Raw genomic sequence first — 16,648 nt, 5'->3', positions numbered from 1 at the left:
AGCTGCTGCATAACAGAGCCAGTATAAGGTGCTGAGACTATGGAAATGAATGAGACTTGATCCTTGACCTCTGAGAACCCACAGTTCAGTTGGGGGAAAAGAACAAGCTTATATAGAGTTTTAGCACAATATACTAAATGTCACTATACCAGCCTGGGGACCTAGAGAGGGTTCCACAGGGAGGACAAAGATAAGCAGGGCCCTGGAAGAAAGGAGCAAGGGGGCCATGCTTCTAGAGGGAACACATGCTGTGGGCAAGGAACTACAAGTAGTTTTTAAAAATTATAGAACATAGAATATAAAATGTAAGGCAGAGAGATGGACAAAACGTAGGGATAGGCCTGGCTGGGAAGAGTCTTACATGCTACGCTAAGGACTTTATATTTTACCCTTAAGGGCCAGCAAGGAAGAGGAAAAGCGTTTGCAGCTTAAATGACCAGGCCGGCATTTGGAGCTGGGGCAGGGGCAGCCATAATTTGTAATCCTCTAGCTATTGTCAGTGGGCCAGTCAGGGATTAGCAAATTCTCCTGGGTACCAAGAACCCCAAAAGTGCCTCCTCAGTGTTCTGTCTAGGGGTTCCCCAAATGCCTCACCTGAAGGGTCTGAGAAAGCTTTACAAAATCTCTCTGGACTTGTTCACTGACATCTAGTTCTGTCTGCAACCTCTGAGCTTTGTTCTTCTCTTCAAACATTAGTTGTTCAACAGTAACCTAAAAAAATACAAGTTTTGAATGAGGATTAATGCTGGAGAGCCATAGGTCAAATCACTCAGGAAATCTAGGCACCTGTCATTTCCTACGACTAGAGAGGAAAGGTGGGTGCCCATCATATTTCTATATCCTGTTAGTCTCCCTTTGACTCTATCTTTACAGGGCAAGGGTGCACATTGCCAAAGGTACTTGTTCTAGGTCCTAAAATGAACTGAGTATGAGAGCCAAATTAAAAATGAATGAAAGTGCTGTGCTCCACCCCTCACCCCCAGCAGCCTGGTGACAATGATTAATCATCAAAAAGCAGCTGCCGTAAGATCAGTTGCTGTCATAGCAACAGGACAGGATCTTTAAGGATTTCCTCTGACAACCACAACATTCAAGCATCTGCCAGGAAGATTCTTAATGAATATGCCTTAGGCAGCCCCAGCTATCCCCAGTTTTCCTTACAGGGAAACTTCAGCAGGACCCCCTGTGCGTGAGCCTTTCTAAAAACAGAGGACTATTAAATAACACATAAACAACATTTTTACCCTTAAAGGTTAGATCACAGCCCACCAAAACCAAACTTCCCCCACAGTTAGCCCCATGCACTTTTATTCTAACAGGACTAATCAGAATTTAGGCAGCAAATACGGTTCAGTGCAATATTTCATAAATCAGTGAAATGGAATGGCACTTCCAAAGCAATGCTTCTGGCTATGGCAGTGCCAAGTTTGGTACATGGCCTTTAGCTCAACGCCTAAAAGGCCAGTTAAGCCTGTGACACAAACCTCCAGAGCTGGCAGTGTGCACATCTGACCCAACTCTAAAGAGATAAAGTCATTCCATTTTCTTTCTGCAAGCGGAGAATCTTGCCAACTTTCAGAAGGTGGCGCTATTTCAAAGCAGCAAGGCTTTTTTTTTAAAACAGTGAAGATGTGATTCTACATTCTTCACACTGCTTTTTTATGAAACTACCAACAAAAATGTCACCTTAGCAGCAGTTTCTTTCTTTAACTGTTCTTCCAAAGTGATCTTCATCTCCTGAAGGCTCTCAAGCTGTTGAGACTTCTCTCTTAATGTGGACTCCAACTGTGAAAAAGGGAAAAGCTGAAACACATAGAAACTCCCTACAGGTCACAGCACACCTGCCTGGAGGAGCCTGGAGAAATGCACCCAAGCTCGCATCCTCCTAGGCCCTGGATACTGGCTATGCTTGGAATGCTCTTCTTACCCTTTGATATCTGTGGATCTTCTATTGATTCTTCAAGACCTACTCTTTCTCTTATTAAACGTTAATTAGGCACCTCCTATGTTCTAAGGCCTGGGGATGGAAAAGTCAGGAGAGACAGACATGTAAGTTAACTATGCCATGTGAACATGGATGAAGCAGCACTTAATTCTGCCAGAAAAGTTGGGAAGGGCTTCCTTGAAGAGATGACATCTGACCTTTAAAGGGTGGTAAGGGGGAGAAGGTGGAGGGAGATACTCCAAAAAGAGGAAGTTGACGTATAAAAAAATGAGTTAAAGAACTGAGGTGAGCTCTTGCTATGTTACAGCACAGAGTTCTGGGGCCCTGGAGGCTGAGGCCGGAGAGGCAGTCGTGAGGCAGGAGATCCCAGCTGGGCTAAGGAATATAAATAAAGGGAACTACTGAAGGGTTTTAAACCAGACTGGCTCACAGTCAAGTTTATAATCACCTTCGTTTCAATATGAAAATGAAATTTGAAGGGGATCAATTTTGGAGGCAGGGAAAGAAGTTAGGCTGTTACAATGAGCCGAGTGAGCACTGAAGTCAACCCAAACAGTGGCGGAGGGAGTGGGGAAGATGGGACACGTTGGAACACTGGCGACTTCTGCCAGTGTAACCTGATAGCACAGTGGGAGCCAAAGCCTGACTGTAGCGGGCTGAGGAGTGACTGGGAGGTCGGGCAGTGGAGATGACTCTTTCAAGAACTCTGGGTATAAAAGGAGGAAGAAGGACTGGTAGCTGGAGAAAGAAGTACAATCCAAACAGAAACTTTTCCCCTCTTACCAGGAGACCTCTGAGATTGGTTATGCATAATGGAAAAGACAAAGAGGTAGAAGTTCAAGGCCCACACTGGAAGGGGAAGATAGAGAGGATGCCAGGAGAAGATGTGAGCGACCCAGTCAAAGCACATGTGCAGTGACAGAAGACTAGTCAGAACAGGTTACCCTTTCCTCTGAAGAAGCAAGAAAGAGAAGGCTGGGAAGCAAAACAGAGCATACGACCCGAGGAGCCGAGGAGCTGAAGGCGGGCCCTGCTCACGACAGGGGCACAAGGCCGCCACGTGCCGTCACAAGGGGACGAGCTGAGTGGCGACTGAAACGTCCACCGCGAGGAATGGAAAGGAGCAACTAAGCAAATGAAAGGCTACTGAGCAGCACCTGGCAGCAGGACCATGCGGTGTTCCTCATTCCAGTGGAACCAGCAGCTGGGGGCCGAGGCACAGAAGGTGGACACCAGGATTAATCCGGGGTTAGGCGGTACCAAGTGAGGGTAGCACAAGAACAAGGAATCGGGGGCTTGCAGGCGTTAGTGGGAGACTAGTTGAAGAGGCAAGCCATGTCAGATGCAGCTTAGAAGGAAAGAAAGCAAAGCCATGAAGAAGTTGCTAAAACCAGCAGAAAAGGAAAAGTTTAAGGAACTGAAGGTCTGAATGAGGTACTCAGACAGATGAACCTATGGGATTAAGGGCTGGAAAGATGGTAGACAGGGGTCAGGGGCATGAGCCTGGAGTGAGATGTCAGAAGTGGGGCAAGGTGCAGGCTGGAGTGGGGCCAGGCAGGGCAGCACAGCAGCAAAGGTCACTGAGTCAATGAATAACGAGGCCAGTAAGCTGAATGGGGTCATCTACCAAAAGGTGTTCATGGTGTCTAAGAGAAGGAGACTCTAAGCCAGCTAGAAAACATCACCTCCTGTTTGTAAAAGATTTTGTAGCTTTAAGTATCTAAGTATTTTGTAGCTTTAAGTATCTATCATGTCAAGACCACACCTTGCCTGTCCTTCCACCACAGTGGAAGCTCCAGGCTAAGTCACATCTTGGTCTTCCCTGTATCTCCTCCAGTCAGCACAGAGCAGGCTCTCATTAAATGGTCTCTACCATCATCACGCCCATATTCCACTGTATTTTTCCCAGGAGTTGCCTGAAGGCAACTGTCCTAACTATTTTATTCCTTGATCTAGCACAGTAGGATTCAATAAGTAAATACCGGCTGCTGACAGAATCAATTTGAAACTCATGAAACTCACCTGTCCTTTTTCTACTTTTATTCTTTCTAATTCAGCTTTTAGGCTAGAAATGGAAGCTAGGAGGAAAAAAGGAGGAGACATGTTAGCATTTATTCATTGTTTTGCATTTAAATTTTTTCTTAAAACACCCCTTTCCCCTATAAGCTCAATCTCATGCAATGAAAGTCAAATGCTGTACTGAACACAGTGGGCAGAATGGGGGTGAGGGACCAACACCCCTTTCTCAAAATTATCCCCAACCAATCAGCATCATAATCAAGCTCAGGAGAAGTGAGAGTCCACACAAGAACACCATGTCATAAACTGTCTGCATCAAATACCTACACCTAACTCTGGGGGGTGTGGGGGGAGCTAATCCCAGCAGGAGTCTGTTAACACTTCTGAGTTCTGCAAGGCAATGCCACCCATCTACTCATATTCCCCAGCGTCTGGGTTCAAGTCCTGAATTTCCTATTAGTAATTGCCAGAGAGGCCACCAGAGCCCCTAAAAAGATGAGTTTTTTGGGTTTTTTTTTTTTAACTCCTAATCACTGGATATATCAACATCCAGAGAAAGGGACTGAGTCCTTACTTAGTTCTTTCCTATACTTTTTTGTTTTCTACATTCTAAGACTGTTATAACCAGAGAAAAAGTTTTTAGTGCCTTCAATTCTAAACTACATCACTTTTATCTTCACCTATTTCTTCCTTGCAGTTTTCTATTTCTAGCTGCAGAGTTTCTTCGAGGTTTTCTTTTAAACATTGTTCTGCTTGAATCTGCTCTTTCAGGAAAAGTATTTCAGCCTTCAGCTTTTCTTCCATGTGATCTGCTGCTGTCCGCACATTAATGATGTTCTCGCGGTATTTTAATACCAACTCCCGGAGTGCCTAGATTCAAGAAATAAATGGATATTGGGTTTATAAGGGTGAAAGAAAATAAACAAAAAAAGCTACAGATTTTCTGCAACCAGAATTTCAGATGTTGTTTTAGACGGTTCAAAATTTAGGACTTTGAACTCCAACCCACTCTTGGCTTCAAGGGGCAGGTGTTATGCCATGTTATTATTCAGTATGTTAAAGAAATAACATTACTAACCAAAAAATGTGTATTGTGAACTACGTATTTTTCCCTCAAAACTGTTTCATAAATGGAAAAATTAAAATTTGAAGTGACTTACAATGTGGGATTCACTATGAATAGCTTAGACACTTCCACTATTACCTGCTTAAATTTGAAGGGAGTTAGTGAATGAGGATCAAAAAAACTGAAACTCAGAAGCAAGTATGAACTCCAAGAGGACAAAATGTACTCACTTATTCATTTATTCATTCAAACAAACACTTGTTGAACACCTACCACAAAAGCAAAGTACTGTTAGGCCAGAGGCAGGTATGGCAAAGAGAGGCTTTCTAAGGTGATCAGCTGTTTTTCTGTAATAAATTCAGTTTAAATCTTATTTTTTCCCTAAATTATAGTTGTCTTCTTTTAAAAATCCTCCTCCACGCCCCCCCCCCCCCCAAATCTTCCCAATTATATCCTAAAGCAACTCTAAAGTAAAAACTGGGATTCTTAGATAACTACCAAATGTATATATAAATTAAAGAACAGGGCTTCCCTGGTGGCGCAGCGGTTGAGAGTCCGCCTGCCGATGCAGGGGACACAGGTTCGTGCCCCGGTCTGGGAAGATCCCACATGCCGCGGAGCGGCTGGGCCCGTGAGCCATGGCTGCTGAGCCTGCGCGTCCGGAGACTGTGCTCCGCAACGGGAAAGGCCACGACAGTGAGAGGCCCGCGTACCAAAAAAATAAAAATATAAATAATTAAAAAAAAAAGAACAGCAGGGGAAAAAAAAGGCAGTAACTAAAAAGGCAGTTTTTCTTGAAAAACTGTATCAAGAAAAATTTCGTAAGATTTATTACAGAATCAAGGTTTACAGGCTAGACTGGTTATAACCTTCAAGGATTCTTGGAATTTTTTTAAATCTAGGTACAAAAAGTCCTTATAGAACATGGAGAGAGGAACCTTTCCTGCCAAGTGAAAAGTTTAACAGAGGTGGGAAGTGGTATGCTGACAGCAAAAATAGACAGGTCCCAACACTTTCTCCTTGATGAGCTCAGTCACCAGTTCAGAAAGGAGAGCGAGCTCTCCAGAGTGTCAGTAACCTGAGCTGAGACCACAAGCTGGGGGAGGGCAGGGAAAGGAGAAGGAGAGCAAGAGGCTAATGGCAGGGTAGGCAACAGAGCCTGTGTAAATGAGCAAATAAAAACAAAAGCTAAGAGTCATGTTAAAATCTATATGGGAAAAAAGAACGAGGTCCAAACAGTAGGGGTTGAATCTTCAGGACAGGATTAGGAAAAACTGTTACTTACAAAACTATAAATCTCTGTAATGTCTGACTTTTAAAAATTGAACAATTATAAATTTCTTTTAAAAAAGGGGGGGGGTCCCCTGGTGGCCCAGTGGTTGAGAGTCCGCCTGCCGATGCAGGAGACACGGGGTTCGTGCCCCGGTCCAGGAGGATCCTGCATGCCACGGAGCGGCTGGGCCCGTGAGCCATGGCCGCTGAGCCTGCGCGTCCGGAGCCTGTACTCCGTGGCGGGAGAGGCCATGACAGTGAGAGGCCCGTGTACCGCAAAAAAAAAAAAAAAACAGAAGGATCTTACAGGAAATATTTTTTCTATTTCGTTTTGAGAGTTGCTCTATGAAATCTCATGTTTGCCTATACTGTTTGTAGTGCTTACTTGGGTTTCGCCTAAGATGATACTTTTCATGAAGTTGAAAGGTTTTAAAATGTACGAGGGACTTCCCTGGTGGCGCAGTGATTAAGAATCCGCCTGCCAATGCAGGGGACAGGGGTTCGAGCCCTGGTCTGGGAAGATCCCACATGCCGCGTAACAACTAAGCCCGTGAGCCTCAACTACTGAGCCTGAGAGCTCTAGAGCCCACAAGCCACAACTACTGAGCCCACGTGCCACAGCTACTGAAGCCCGTGTGCCCAGAGCCCATGCTCCGCAACGAGAAGCCACCACAATAAGAAGACCATGCACCGCAACAAGGAGTAGCCCCCACTCGCCGCAACTAGAGAAAGCCCGCACACAGCAACAAAGACCCAACGCAGCCAAAGATAAATAAATTTATAAAAATAAAATAATAAAACATATGAATATAAAGTCTGGAAAAAGTTAAGGAGATACTTATGAATGTCTCAGGAAACTTCTGGTTTTGCAGCCCTGATTCTCCCAACCACAAAAGAATGGAAGTGAGCAAATGCCATAAAAATTATCAGTAGACAGAAGGAGGCTGAGTGTGCTGTGCCCTAAGTGCTATATAGAAAAACAAATATCACAAGGAGCCAGCATGGTGACCCCCTTCAAATATTTAATTTCTGGTGCACTCTCAATCTGGTCCTGCAAGAATAATACAGACCTTCGATTCGGCAAAGGATTCTTAGATATGACACTGAAAGCATGGGCAACAGAAGAAAAAAATAAACTGGACTTTATCAAAATTAAAAACTTCTGTGCTTCAAAGGACACCATCAAGAAAATGAAAAAGACAATCCACAGAATGGGAGAAAATATCTGTAAATCATCTACCTGATAAGGGACTTGTATCTAGAATATATAAAGAACTCTTGTAACTCAAGGAAATAAAAAGCAAATAACCCAATTTAAGAGTAAGCAAAGGATCTGAAGAGACATTTCTCCAAGGAAGATATAAAAATGGCCAATAAACACATGAAAAGATGCTCAATATCATTAACCATTAGGGAAATGCAAATCAAAACTACAATAAGATACCATTTCACACCCACCAGGATAGCTATAATCACAATGTGAGATAACGATGAGTGTTACTGAGGATGTGGAGAAATCCTCAAATGATAAAACAGGGTTCTCATGACCCAGCAAGTCCACTCCTAGGTTTCTACCCAAGAGAAATAAAAACATATGTCCATACCAAAACCTATACATGAATGTTTATAGCAACATTATTCATAGTCCAAAGTGGAAACAACCCAAATATCTATCAACAGACAAATGGATAAACAAAATATCCATATAGTGGAATATTATTTGGTCATAAAAAGCAATGAAGTACTTATACATGGTATGACATGGATGAACATTGAAAACACTAAGATGTGTGAAAGAAGCCAGACACAAAAGACCACAAATTATATGATTCCATTCATAGGAAAGAAAGGACAACCTATACACAGAAAGATTAGTAGTTGCTTAAACCCTGGGGAGGAAGGGCTGAATAAAAGGTAAGGGGTGGGCTTCCCTGGTGGCGCAGTGGTTGGGAGTCTGCCTGCCGATGCAGGAGACGCGGGTTTGTGCCCCGGTCCAGGAGGATCCCACATGCCGTGGAGTGGCTGGGCCCGTGGGCCATGGCCGCTGGGCCTGCGCGTCTGGAGCCTGTGCTCCGCAACGGGAGAGGCCACAGCAGTGAGAGGCCCGCGTATCGCAAAAAAAAAAAAAAAGGTAAGGGGTTTCTCTTTGAGGTGATGAAAATACTGTGGTGAGGGCCACACATCTGAGAATATATTTAAAACCATTGAATTGTACACTTTAAATGGCTGAATTATTTGGTATGTGAATTACATCCCAATAAAGCCTGTACGTATGTATGTATGTATTTGTTCGTTTGCTTACCACGTCACGCAGCTTGCAGGGGTCTTAGTTCCCTGACCAGGGATTGAACCTGAGCCCTCAGCAGTGAAAGTAGAGTCCTAACCACTGGACCGCCAGGGAGTCCTTTTTTTTTTCCTTCATCTTTATTGGAGTATAATTGCTTTACAATGTTGTGTTAGTTTCTGCTGTACAACAAAGTGAAATCAGCTCTATGTATACACATATATTCCCATATCCCCACCCTCCTGAGCTTCCCTCCCACCCTCCCTATCCCACCCCTCTAGGTCGTCACAAAGCATGGAGCTGATCTCCTTATGCTTCCCACTAGCTATCTATTTTACATTTGGTAGTGTATATATGTCAGTGCTAATCTCTCACTTTGTCCCAGCTTCCCCTTCCCACTGTGTCCTCAAGTCCATTCTCTACATCTGTGTCTTTATTCCTGCCCTGCCACTAGGTTCATCAGTACCATTTTTTTGGATTCCATACATATGCGTTAGCATACAGTATTTGTTTTTCTCTTTCTGACTTACTTCACTCAAATTGAAGTATAGCTGATTTACAATATTGTGTTAATATATGCTGTACAGCAAAGTGACTCAGTTATACATACATAAACATACATTCTTTTCCATTATGGTTAATCTCAAGATACTGAATATAGTTCCCTGTGCTATACAGTAGATCCTTATTGTTTATCCATTCTATATATACTAATAGTTTGCACCTACTAACTCCAAACTCCCAGTCCATCCCTCTGCCACCCTCCCTCCCCCTTGGCAACCATAATTCTGTTCCCTATGTCTGTGAGTCTGTTTCATAAATTTGTGTCATATTTAGATTCCATATATAAGTGATATCATATGGAATTTCTTTCTGACTTAACTTCACTGAGTATGATAATCTCTAGTTGCATCCATGTTGCTGCAAATGGCATTATTTTGTTCTTCTTTATGGCTGAGTAGTATTCCATTGTATATTATGTACCACATCTTCTTTATCCATTCATCTTTTTTTTTTTTTTTTTGGCTGTGTTGGGTCTTCGTTGCTGCACACAGGCTTTCTCTAGTTGTGGTGAGCGGGGGCTACTCTTCGTTGCGGTGCATGGTCTTCTCATTGCGGTGGCTTCTCTTGTGGAGCACAGGTTTTAGGCACGTGGGCTTCAGTAGTTGCAGCACAATGCTCAGTAGTTGTGGCACGTGGGTCCTAGAGCGTACAGGCTTCAGTAGTTGTGGTGCACAGGCTTCAGTAGCTGTGGCACGCAGGCTCTAGAGCGCAGGCTCAGTAGTTGTGGCACATGGGCTTAGGTGGTCCACAGCATGCAGGTTTTCCCAGACCAGGGATTGAACCCACGTTCCCTGCATTGGCAGGCAGATTCTTAACCACTGCACCACCAGAGAAGCCCCCAACCATCTGCTAAGGGACATCTGGGTTGTTTCCATGTCTTGGCTATTGTGAATAGTGCTGCTATGAACAAAGGGGTGCATGTATCTTTTTGAATTATAGTTTTGTCTGGATATATGCCCAGGAGTGGGACTGCTGGATCATAAGGCAACTCTATTTTTAGTTTTCTGAGGATCCTCCATATTGTTTTCCATAGTGGCTGCACAACTTACATTCCCAACAACAATGTAGGAGGGTTCCCTTTTCTCCACACCCTCTCCAGCATTTGTTATTTGTAGACCTTTTTAAAAAGAATTTGTAGCCATTTCAGAAAATGTACTTGTTTACATTTTTGATCTTATAGAAAATAAGTTACCTCTATAGTGTCTGGGAGAATGAAGTCTTCTGCTTGTTGTAAGGACACATGCAAGCTATGCTTTCCCTGAAGACTGTCATTATCTTTCTGTAACCTCACCAGCTCTTCTGAAACCTGTTCCCGTGACTGCATCAGCACTGCCTAAAATAGAAACAGATACTAATCACAGCCAGAAAGGTAAATCCTATCTGCTGATAACTGCACCAGAGAAAAACAAAGGCCAAATGAAATAAGGGCTGAGGATGGACGGTACATGATAAAGCTCTGTAAGACTTAAAAAAAGCAGCTCAGAGATTTACTGATTTACAGCCCTTACATATATTCAAGGGGACAGGAAATGAAGCAAGTATCTGAGCTTATTCTCCACTGTTTCTACCAACAGCTTAAAAGTAATGAATTTCTTCCCCCATATCCCTAGGACCAGCATCTCTAGCTCAATGGAAGAGGTGGACGTAATCAAGACATATCAAAAAAGTGTGTACTCCAAGACAACTCCTACTTCCTCACAGCATGCATTCCACAGGAGGCAGGGATAAAACAAAAAGCAGTATCTTCATCTTTCATTACATATACATATGTTCAAGCTCAGGATCACTGTGAATGGCCCAAGGACCCCAAATATTAGACGCCATCAAGAGGCTTTATGCTTAGGAAATTCAGGACATTTGAGCAGCTCATTCTTAAAATGGAACACGTTCCTACTTCTTCCACTTGCTGATGTATACAACAATTTTAGGTATTTCATATGAATTTATATCAATATAAAAGTTAGTCCAGCTAATTTGAGTATAAGATAAAATTCTGCAGAAGTATTTCTGCTAATTTTTACTACTAACCATTGAACATATACAGAAGTGTGGATTACTCCACATCCAACATTTGTTCAGCAGCTAATACTCTACACTAGGCGATTTGCTGCCCATGGAGAATACATGGATAAAAAACAGACTTTGCCCTAGAGAAGCACATGGTACAGTGGAGGGAAAGATAAGTAAACCAAAAATTACCCAACCATACTACGAGTGCTGTAACAGACAATGGGTACAGCAGTGATAAAAGGACAAAGGGTACCTAATTAGTGGAGAGGGTTCAAGAACATTTCCCACAAAAGGTGACTGCTGCATCCTGAAGGACAAATAGACTGCTGGTAGGCAGGCAAGGTCATGCATAAGTTTTGGTTAATTCTACTGGCTCTTATTTATTTCAGACCAGAATCAATTGTTGCTTTATGCTCACTTTCAACCCATTTACAACAAAATATTAGCATCCCACTACGTTTTGGATATAAAAGAAGGGAAAGAAGAATATGTTTATATTTGTTTATTTTTGTAAAGAGGAAAACAGAAGGATAAACCAAAAATAAATTTAAATGATCATGTATAGGAGTTGGTGGGAACAGGGTGAAAGGGACAGGGAATGGAAGTGAAACTTCTGAGTGTTTATATACTTTTATAGTTCTGACTTATGAACCATGTTGCATGTTCAAAAAACAAAAAAGTCAATCAAAAAAGAAGAAAATCCAAAAATGTAATACATAGCTCCATTTGTTTCTGTTTGTATCAAATTGATAACATAACCACAGAGAGAAAAATCATTTCAAGTAATCATTTTTGAACACAGCACCCAGACTCTAAGCCTTTACCTGGCATAACATTCTAAGGGTAAAAAGAACTACAGGTGTCTCTTGGTATCCGCAAAGGACTGGTTCCAAGACACGCTCCCATACCAAAAACTGAGATGTTCAAGTCACTTCCAGTCAGCCCTCTGTATCCACAGATGTGGAAACCGTGGATATGGAGGACCAACAAAGAAATGATGAACTTCACTTAGTAAGTTTGCTGTTGGCAGCAATATTAATGTAGTCATTCTAAAACGATTGTGATCACCTTAACCAAGTGATCAAACTTAACATCACCAACAATGGAACCACCCATCATAACATGCCTCTTGTTATGAACTTTCCATTGAATCATTTCATCCATGTACTATTCTTGCCAAAATGTCTAACTTGAACCATGTGGAAATAATCAGACAAATGCATTCTACAAGGCAAATGGTCTGGACTCTTCAAAAATGTTAGTGTCATAAAAGCCAAAAACAAAAAGTGGGTGACTCTTCTAGATTAAAGGAGACTAAAGTGACATGACAACAAAGTACAATATGTGATCCTTGACCAGTTCCTTGATCAAAAAGTAAAACCACCACTAAAAAACAATCAAGGACTTTTAGGATCAATAGTTACATTTTAAGCATAAAGTAACAGTATTGTGATTATGCAGAAAAACTTCTTTGTTGTTAGGAGATACATACTGAAATATTTAGGAGTGTCATGATGTCTACAACTTATTTCCAAATGGCTCAGAAAAACAAATACATATGTAATATAGTATACATATATATGAAAGAGAGAGACTGAGAAACAATTGCAAGTAGTAAAAATGTGGCAAAATATTAACTGGTAAACCTAAGTGAAGATTTTATGAATGTTCACTCCATAAACAACTCTAAGTTTGAAATTTTTCAAAATAAATAGTTCGGGGAAAATATTAAGATCCCAACCACTACCATAGCTACTCTTCTTTGAAGGGGCATAAGAAATTGTTTATCTTTCTCAGTGTAAGAACATTTAAAGGCAATTTCAAGAAAATGGTAAGTTATTAAAGTTCACAAGACCTCAACCTTAATTTCAACAATTCTTCAATGTCACCTTCAATATATTCATTTTAAGTGGAATCAACTTGAAAAATGTTTGCAAAAGCAGATGAGTTTTAAAAGATGAGAAGGAAAAGATGAGAGGGGACAAGGGAGTGTAAGGAGGCTAAACACTATGAAACTTTGTCAGCATTTAACAGTGTCCTTGAGATCAACAATTATTATTTCATATTCTCTAATTAATGAAAAGATATGAAACTCTCTCTGGTCATTGATTAGAGTGAGATATTTCTCAACAGACCAGGGCTAGTATTTAGGGATCAGCTCAAAGGCCATTCAGATACTGACCCAATGCCAATCAAAAACAAACCATTACCATACAACTTGGAGTTTGTTTGTTTTCCTGTCAACCCTGCAAGAGCTGGACAAGAGGCAACTCTGTAAGATCACCCCAGCAGGACCAACTCTGCTATAATTTACGAAGGGCCATCAGATGCAGGGTTCCAACTCTGAGAAAAAGGAAGAGCAAGGCAAGTGGAGCCTGACTGTTGAGGAAGAGGCCCAAAGCTGGAGAACAATTCTGCAGAGGTTCAAGGCAGCTCTTCTTTAAGAAGCTCTCTGTTCCTATTCCTCTCAAAATTGACAGCCTTCTGGAACTTTTCCAGCGCCACAGCAGTTATGGTGCATGTTTTATCGTAAATCCTATGAAATTACTGACGTTGTTTTAAATAAGTTAGCTGTCCAGGAAAAGCACAGTGACTGCTCAAAAGCTGTACCTCCTAGGGCTTTGAGAGATTTCAACTTTTAGCTTGTATTTAGAACTAAAAATTAAAGCTGGTCCATAGTTTATTTTATTTAGGTTTCTCAAATCAAAGAAAAATAAGTTAAAGGTGGTAATTTTTTTGGTCAAGAGGTTAGGTTTAAAAAAAAAGAATAAGGTCTTTACATAATCTTGTCCATTACTAACGCTCTATAGGCTCTGGAGAACATAATGGTAACCACTTTGGCCAGGAAGATAAAGTCCCATCAAAGATTATTTCAAGATAGAATATATTTAACATAGTTAACGTTTACTTAAATGTTAACTTACCATCTGTTCCTGAACATCCCTCTTTGCCTGGGAAAACCCCTGTTGTAACTCTTCAAGTAAGATCTCAGATGCTTGGGCTCTTAGGACAAGTGCAGAGATCTTGAAAGAAAAAAAAAATTCATACACAGAAAATTTAGTTAGGAATCTGGTTAATCTGAAACTAACTCTTCCATCTCCTGCTTATTTAATGTCCGGAACTGATTTTTTTATTAATTCATCAAACTCCACTCATCCATCATTCAACAGATATGTGTGCATCTACTGTGTACAAAGCCTCAGCCTTTCAGATGACACAAGGCAGTACCAAAAGTCCCCAGGGGTCATATGCTGCCATGCATGAACAACAGCATTATATGCGTCTCTAGACATAGATATTAATCCATGTGACCTAGTTATAAATATTATTGTTAAAGGAGCTAATTACAAATAAATAAAAAATTTGAAACTCTGTCCACAAAAAAACCCCAAACAGTTTAAAGGATAAATGAATCTTCTCTGAACTAGCTGCAGTATTCTAAGGTGGTTTACTTAAGAGCAAAAGACACATGATAAACTCCCTTGAATTAGTTTTACTGTTCCTGACGAGGGGTTTATGTGAAAGTTGATGACTCATACACAAGAGTTATAAAATAAATCAAAATAAATTTGTTTAGACATTTAAAAAATGATTGTCAGAATTTTGTTTCCAGTAGTGGCACAATAGGTAATGTGAACCAACCTTCCTGCTAATTAAGAAAAACAGACAAAAATATGAAAGACACCTACATGAAGGCATGGGAGAACAAGGCAAAAAAGAATCACAGAGCCAAGGACCAGAATGAAGACACATGGAGAACTGGGTGCAGCATGTGGAACAGCTCTTCTCCAGAAGCATGTGCCAACTCCACTGAGAAGCTGAGCAGAGCGTCTGAAAGCCCCAGCACAGGGTGGCAAAAGTTAAGAGTCCAAGACCCAATACACAAAGGCATCCCTGGTAAACACCCTGCACTTTGGATTGGGTCTCCAAAGGGACACACCCTATAGTAAGGGAAGAATTTAAAATAATCCAACTTTCACAACTTCATATAATCTCAATTCCCATAAATGAATTAAGGTGATCCAGGATTTTTAGTACAACTAGTTGCCTGCCTCTCATAAGAAAAATGGCTTTATTTCAACAATTTTCACATATAATGTCTAGCACCTCAAGTTAAGAATGCATAAGGAAAGACTATGATAGGGACTTCCCTGGTGGTGCAGTGTTTAAGAATCCGCCTGCCAATGCAGGGGACACAGGTTTGAACCCTGGTCCAGGAAGATCCCACATGCCACTAAGCAACTAAGCCCGTGTGCCACAATTACTGAGCGTGTGCTCTAGAGCCTGCAAGCCACGACTACTGAAGCCCATGCTCCGCAACAAGAAGCCACCGCAATGAGAAGCCTGCGCACCACAACGAAGAGTAGCCCCCACCTACCGCAACTAGAGAAAGCCCGCGCCCAGCAACGAAGACCCAACACAGCCAAAAATTAATTAAAAATAAATAAAAGACTATGATAAAAAGCAAAAGGAAATGATAAAAAACAAAACAGATAACAAAAACAGATCTACAATGAATCCAGATATGTTATTAGAAACAGACTTTAAAATAACTGTATTTGATCTGTTCAGAAATTTAGAACCACCAGAGAAATGGAAACGATGAAAAATAACCAAATGAAAATAAACTAAAAAAATCAATTATCCAAATTAAAAATACAATGGATGAGTTTAACAGATTAGACCTATTCGAAGAGAAAATCAGTGATATGAAGATAACAAAGACAAAAATGATGGGAAATACAGAAGAGAGATTAAAGAAGCCATGTAGATGCAATGCGAACATCTAACATATACAAATATTTGAAGAAGTAACAGCCAATGGAAATAGCTGGTAGAGCTAAAAATATACCTGTGCAAAAACTCAAAAATTCCGTAATTTCACTACTATGTATACTCGAGAGAAATAAGTCCACATGTCCACTAAAAGACATGTACAAGAATGTTAAAAAATGTATTCATTCACAATAGCCAAAACCCAGAAACAATCCAAATATCGCTCAACTGTAGAATGGATAAATGAATTATGGTATACTCATATTATAGAATATACATAGCATTAAAATCTAACTACTGAGACACAGAATATGGATAAGTCTCACAGACATAATGACCCAACAGACCAGATGCAAAAGGCTACATACTATATGATTCCATTTATATGAAGTCCAACAACAAGCAATTCTAAAACATAGTGTTAAAAGTTAGAATACTGGCTACCTCTAAGAATAGGCAGGTGGGGTATTTACTTATTAGTAAAGAACATGAGTGTATTAGAAATGTTCAGTATCTTGAGGCAGATGATGATTTATTACCCTAGTAAAATTTTTCACACGTTAAAATTCACCAAATTGTACACTTGAGATTTATGCACTTTATGTTTATCTCAATAAAAACAAATTTTTAAAGAGACATATGGCTGAGAGCCATGGCCGCTGAGCCTGCGCGTCCGGAGCCTGCGCGTCCGGAGCCTGTGCTCCGCAACGGG

At 41.1% G+C, this 16,648-nt stretch overlaps 1 protein-coding gene across 2 annotated transcripts in view; it reads right to left on the bottom strand.

The window, feature by feature from the left end:
• RABEP1 (rabaptin, RAB GTPase binding effector protein 1) overlaps positions 1-16,648 on the bottom strand; it is a 106,670-nt gene that overhangs the window by 2,881 nt on the left and 87,141 nt on the right. For both annotated transcript variants that reach the window (XM_060081360.1, XM_060081361.1), the window contains 6 exons: positions 14,085-14,183; positions 10,343-10,483; positions 4,645-4,834; positions 3,968-4,023; positions 1,687-1,785; positions 595-711 (listed from right to left, as the gene is read on the bottom strand). In XM_060081360.1, coding sequence (XP_059937343.1) covers positions 595-711; positions 1,687-1,785; positions 3,968-4,023; positions 4,645-4,834; positions 10,343-10,483; positions 14,085-14,183 — 702 coding nt within the window. The remainder of the gene's footprint in view (positions 1-594; positions 712-1,686; positions 1,786-3,967; positions 4,024-4,644; positions 4,835-10,342; positions 10,484-14,084; positions 14,184-16,648) is intronic.

This window comes from Mesoplodon densirostris, chromosome 18 (assembly GCF_025265405.1).
Source record: "Mesoplodon densirostris isolate mMesDen1 chromosome 18, mMesDen1 primary haplotype, whole genome shotgun sequence".
Lineage (NCBI taxonomy): Eukaryota > Metazoa > Chordata > Mammalia > Artiodactyla > Ziphiidae > Mesoplodon > Mesoplodon densirostris.
The sequence above is the reverse complement of the archived record's forward strand: the minus strand, read 5'-3'. Positions and strand labels throughout refer to the sequence as shown.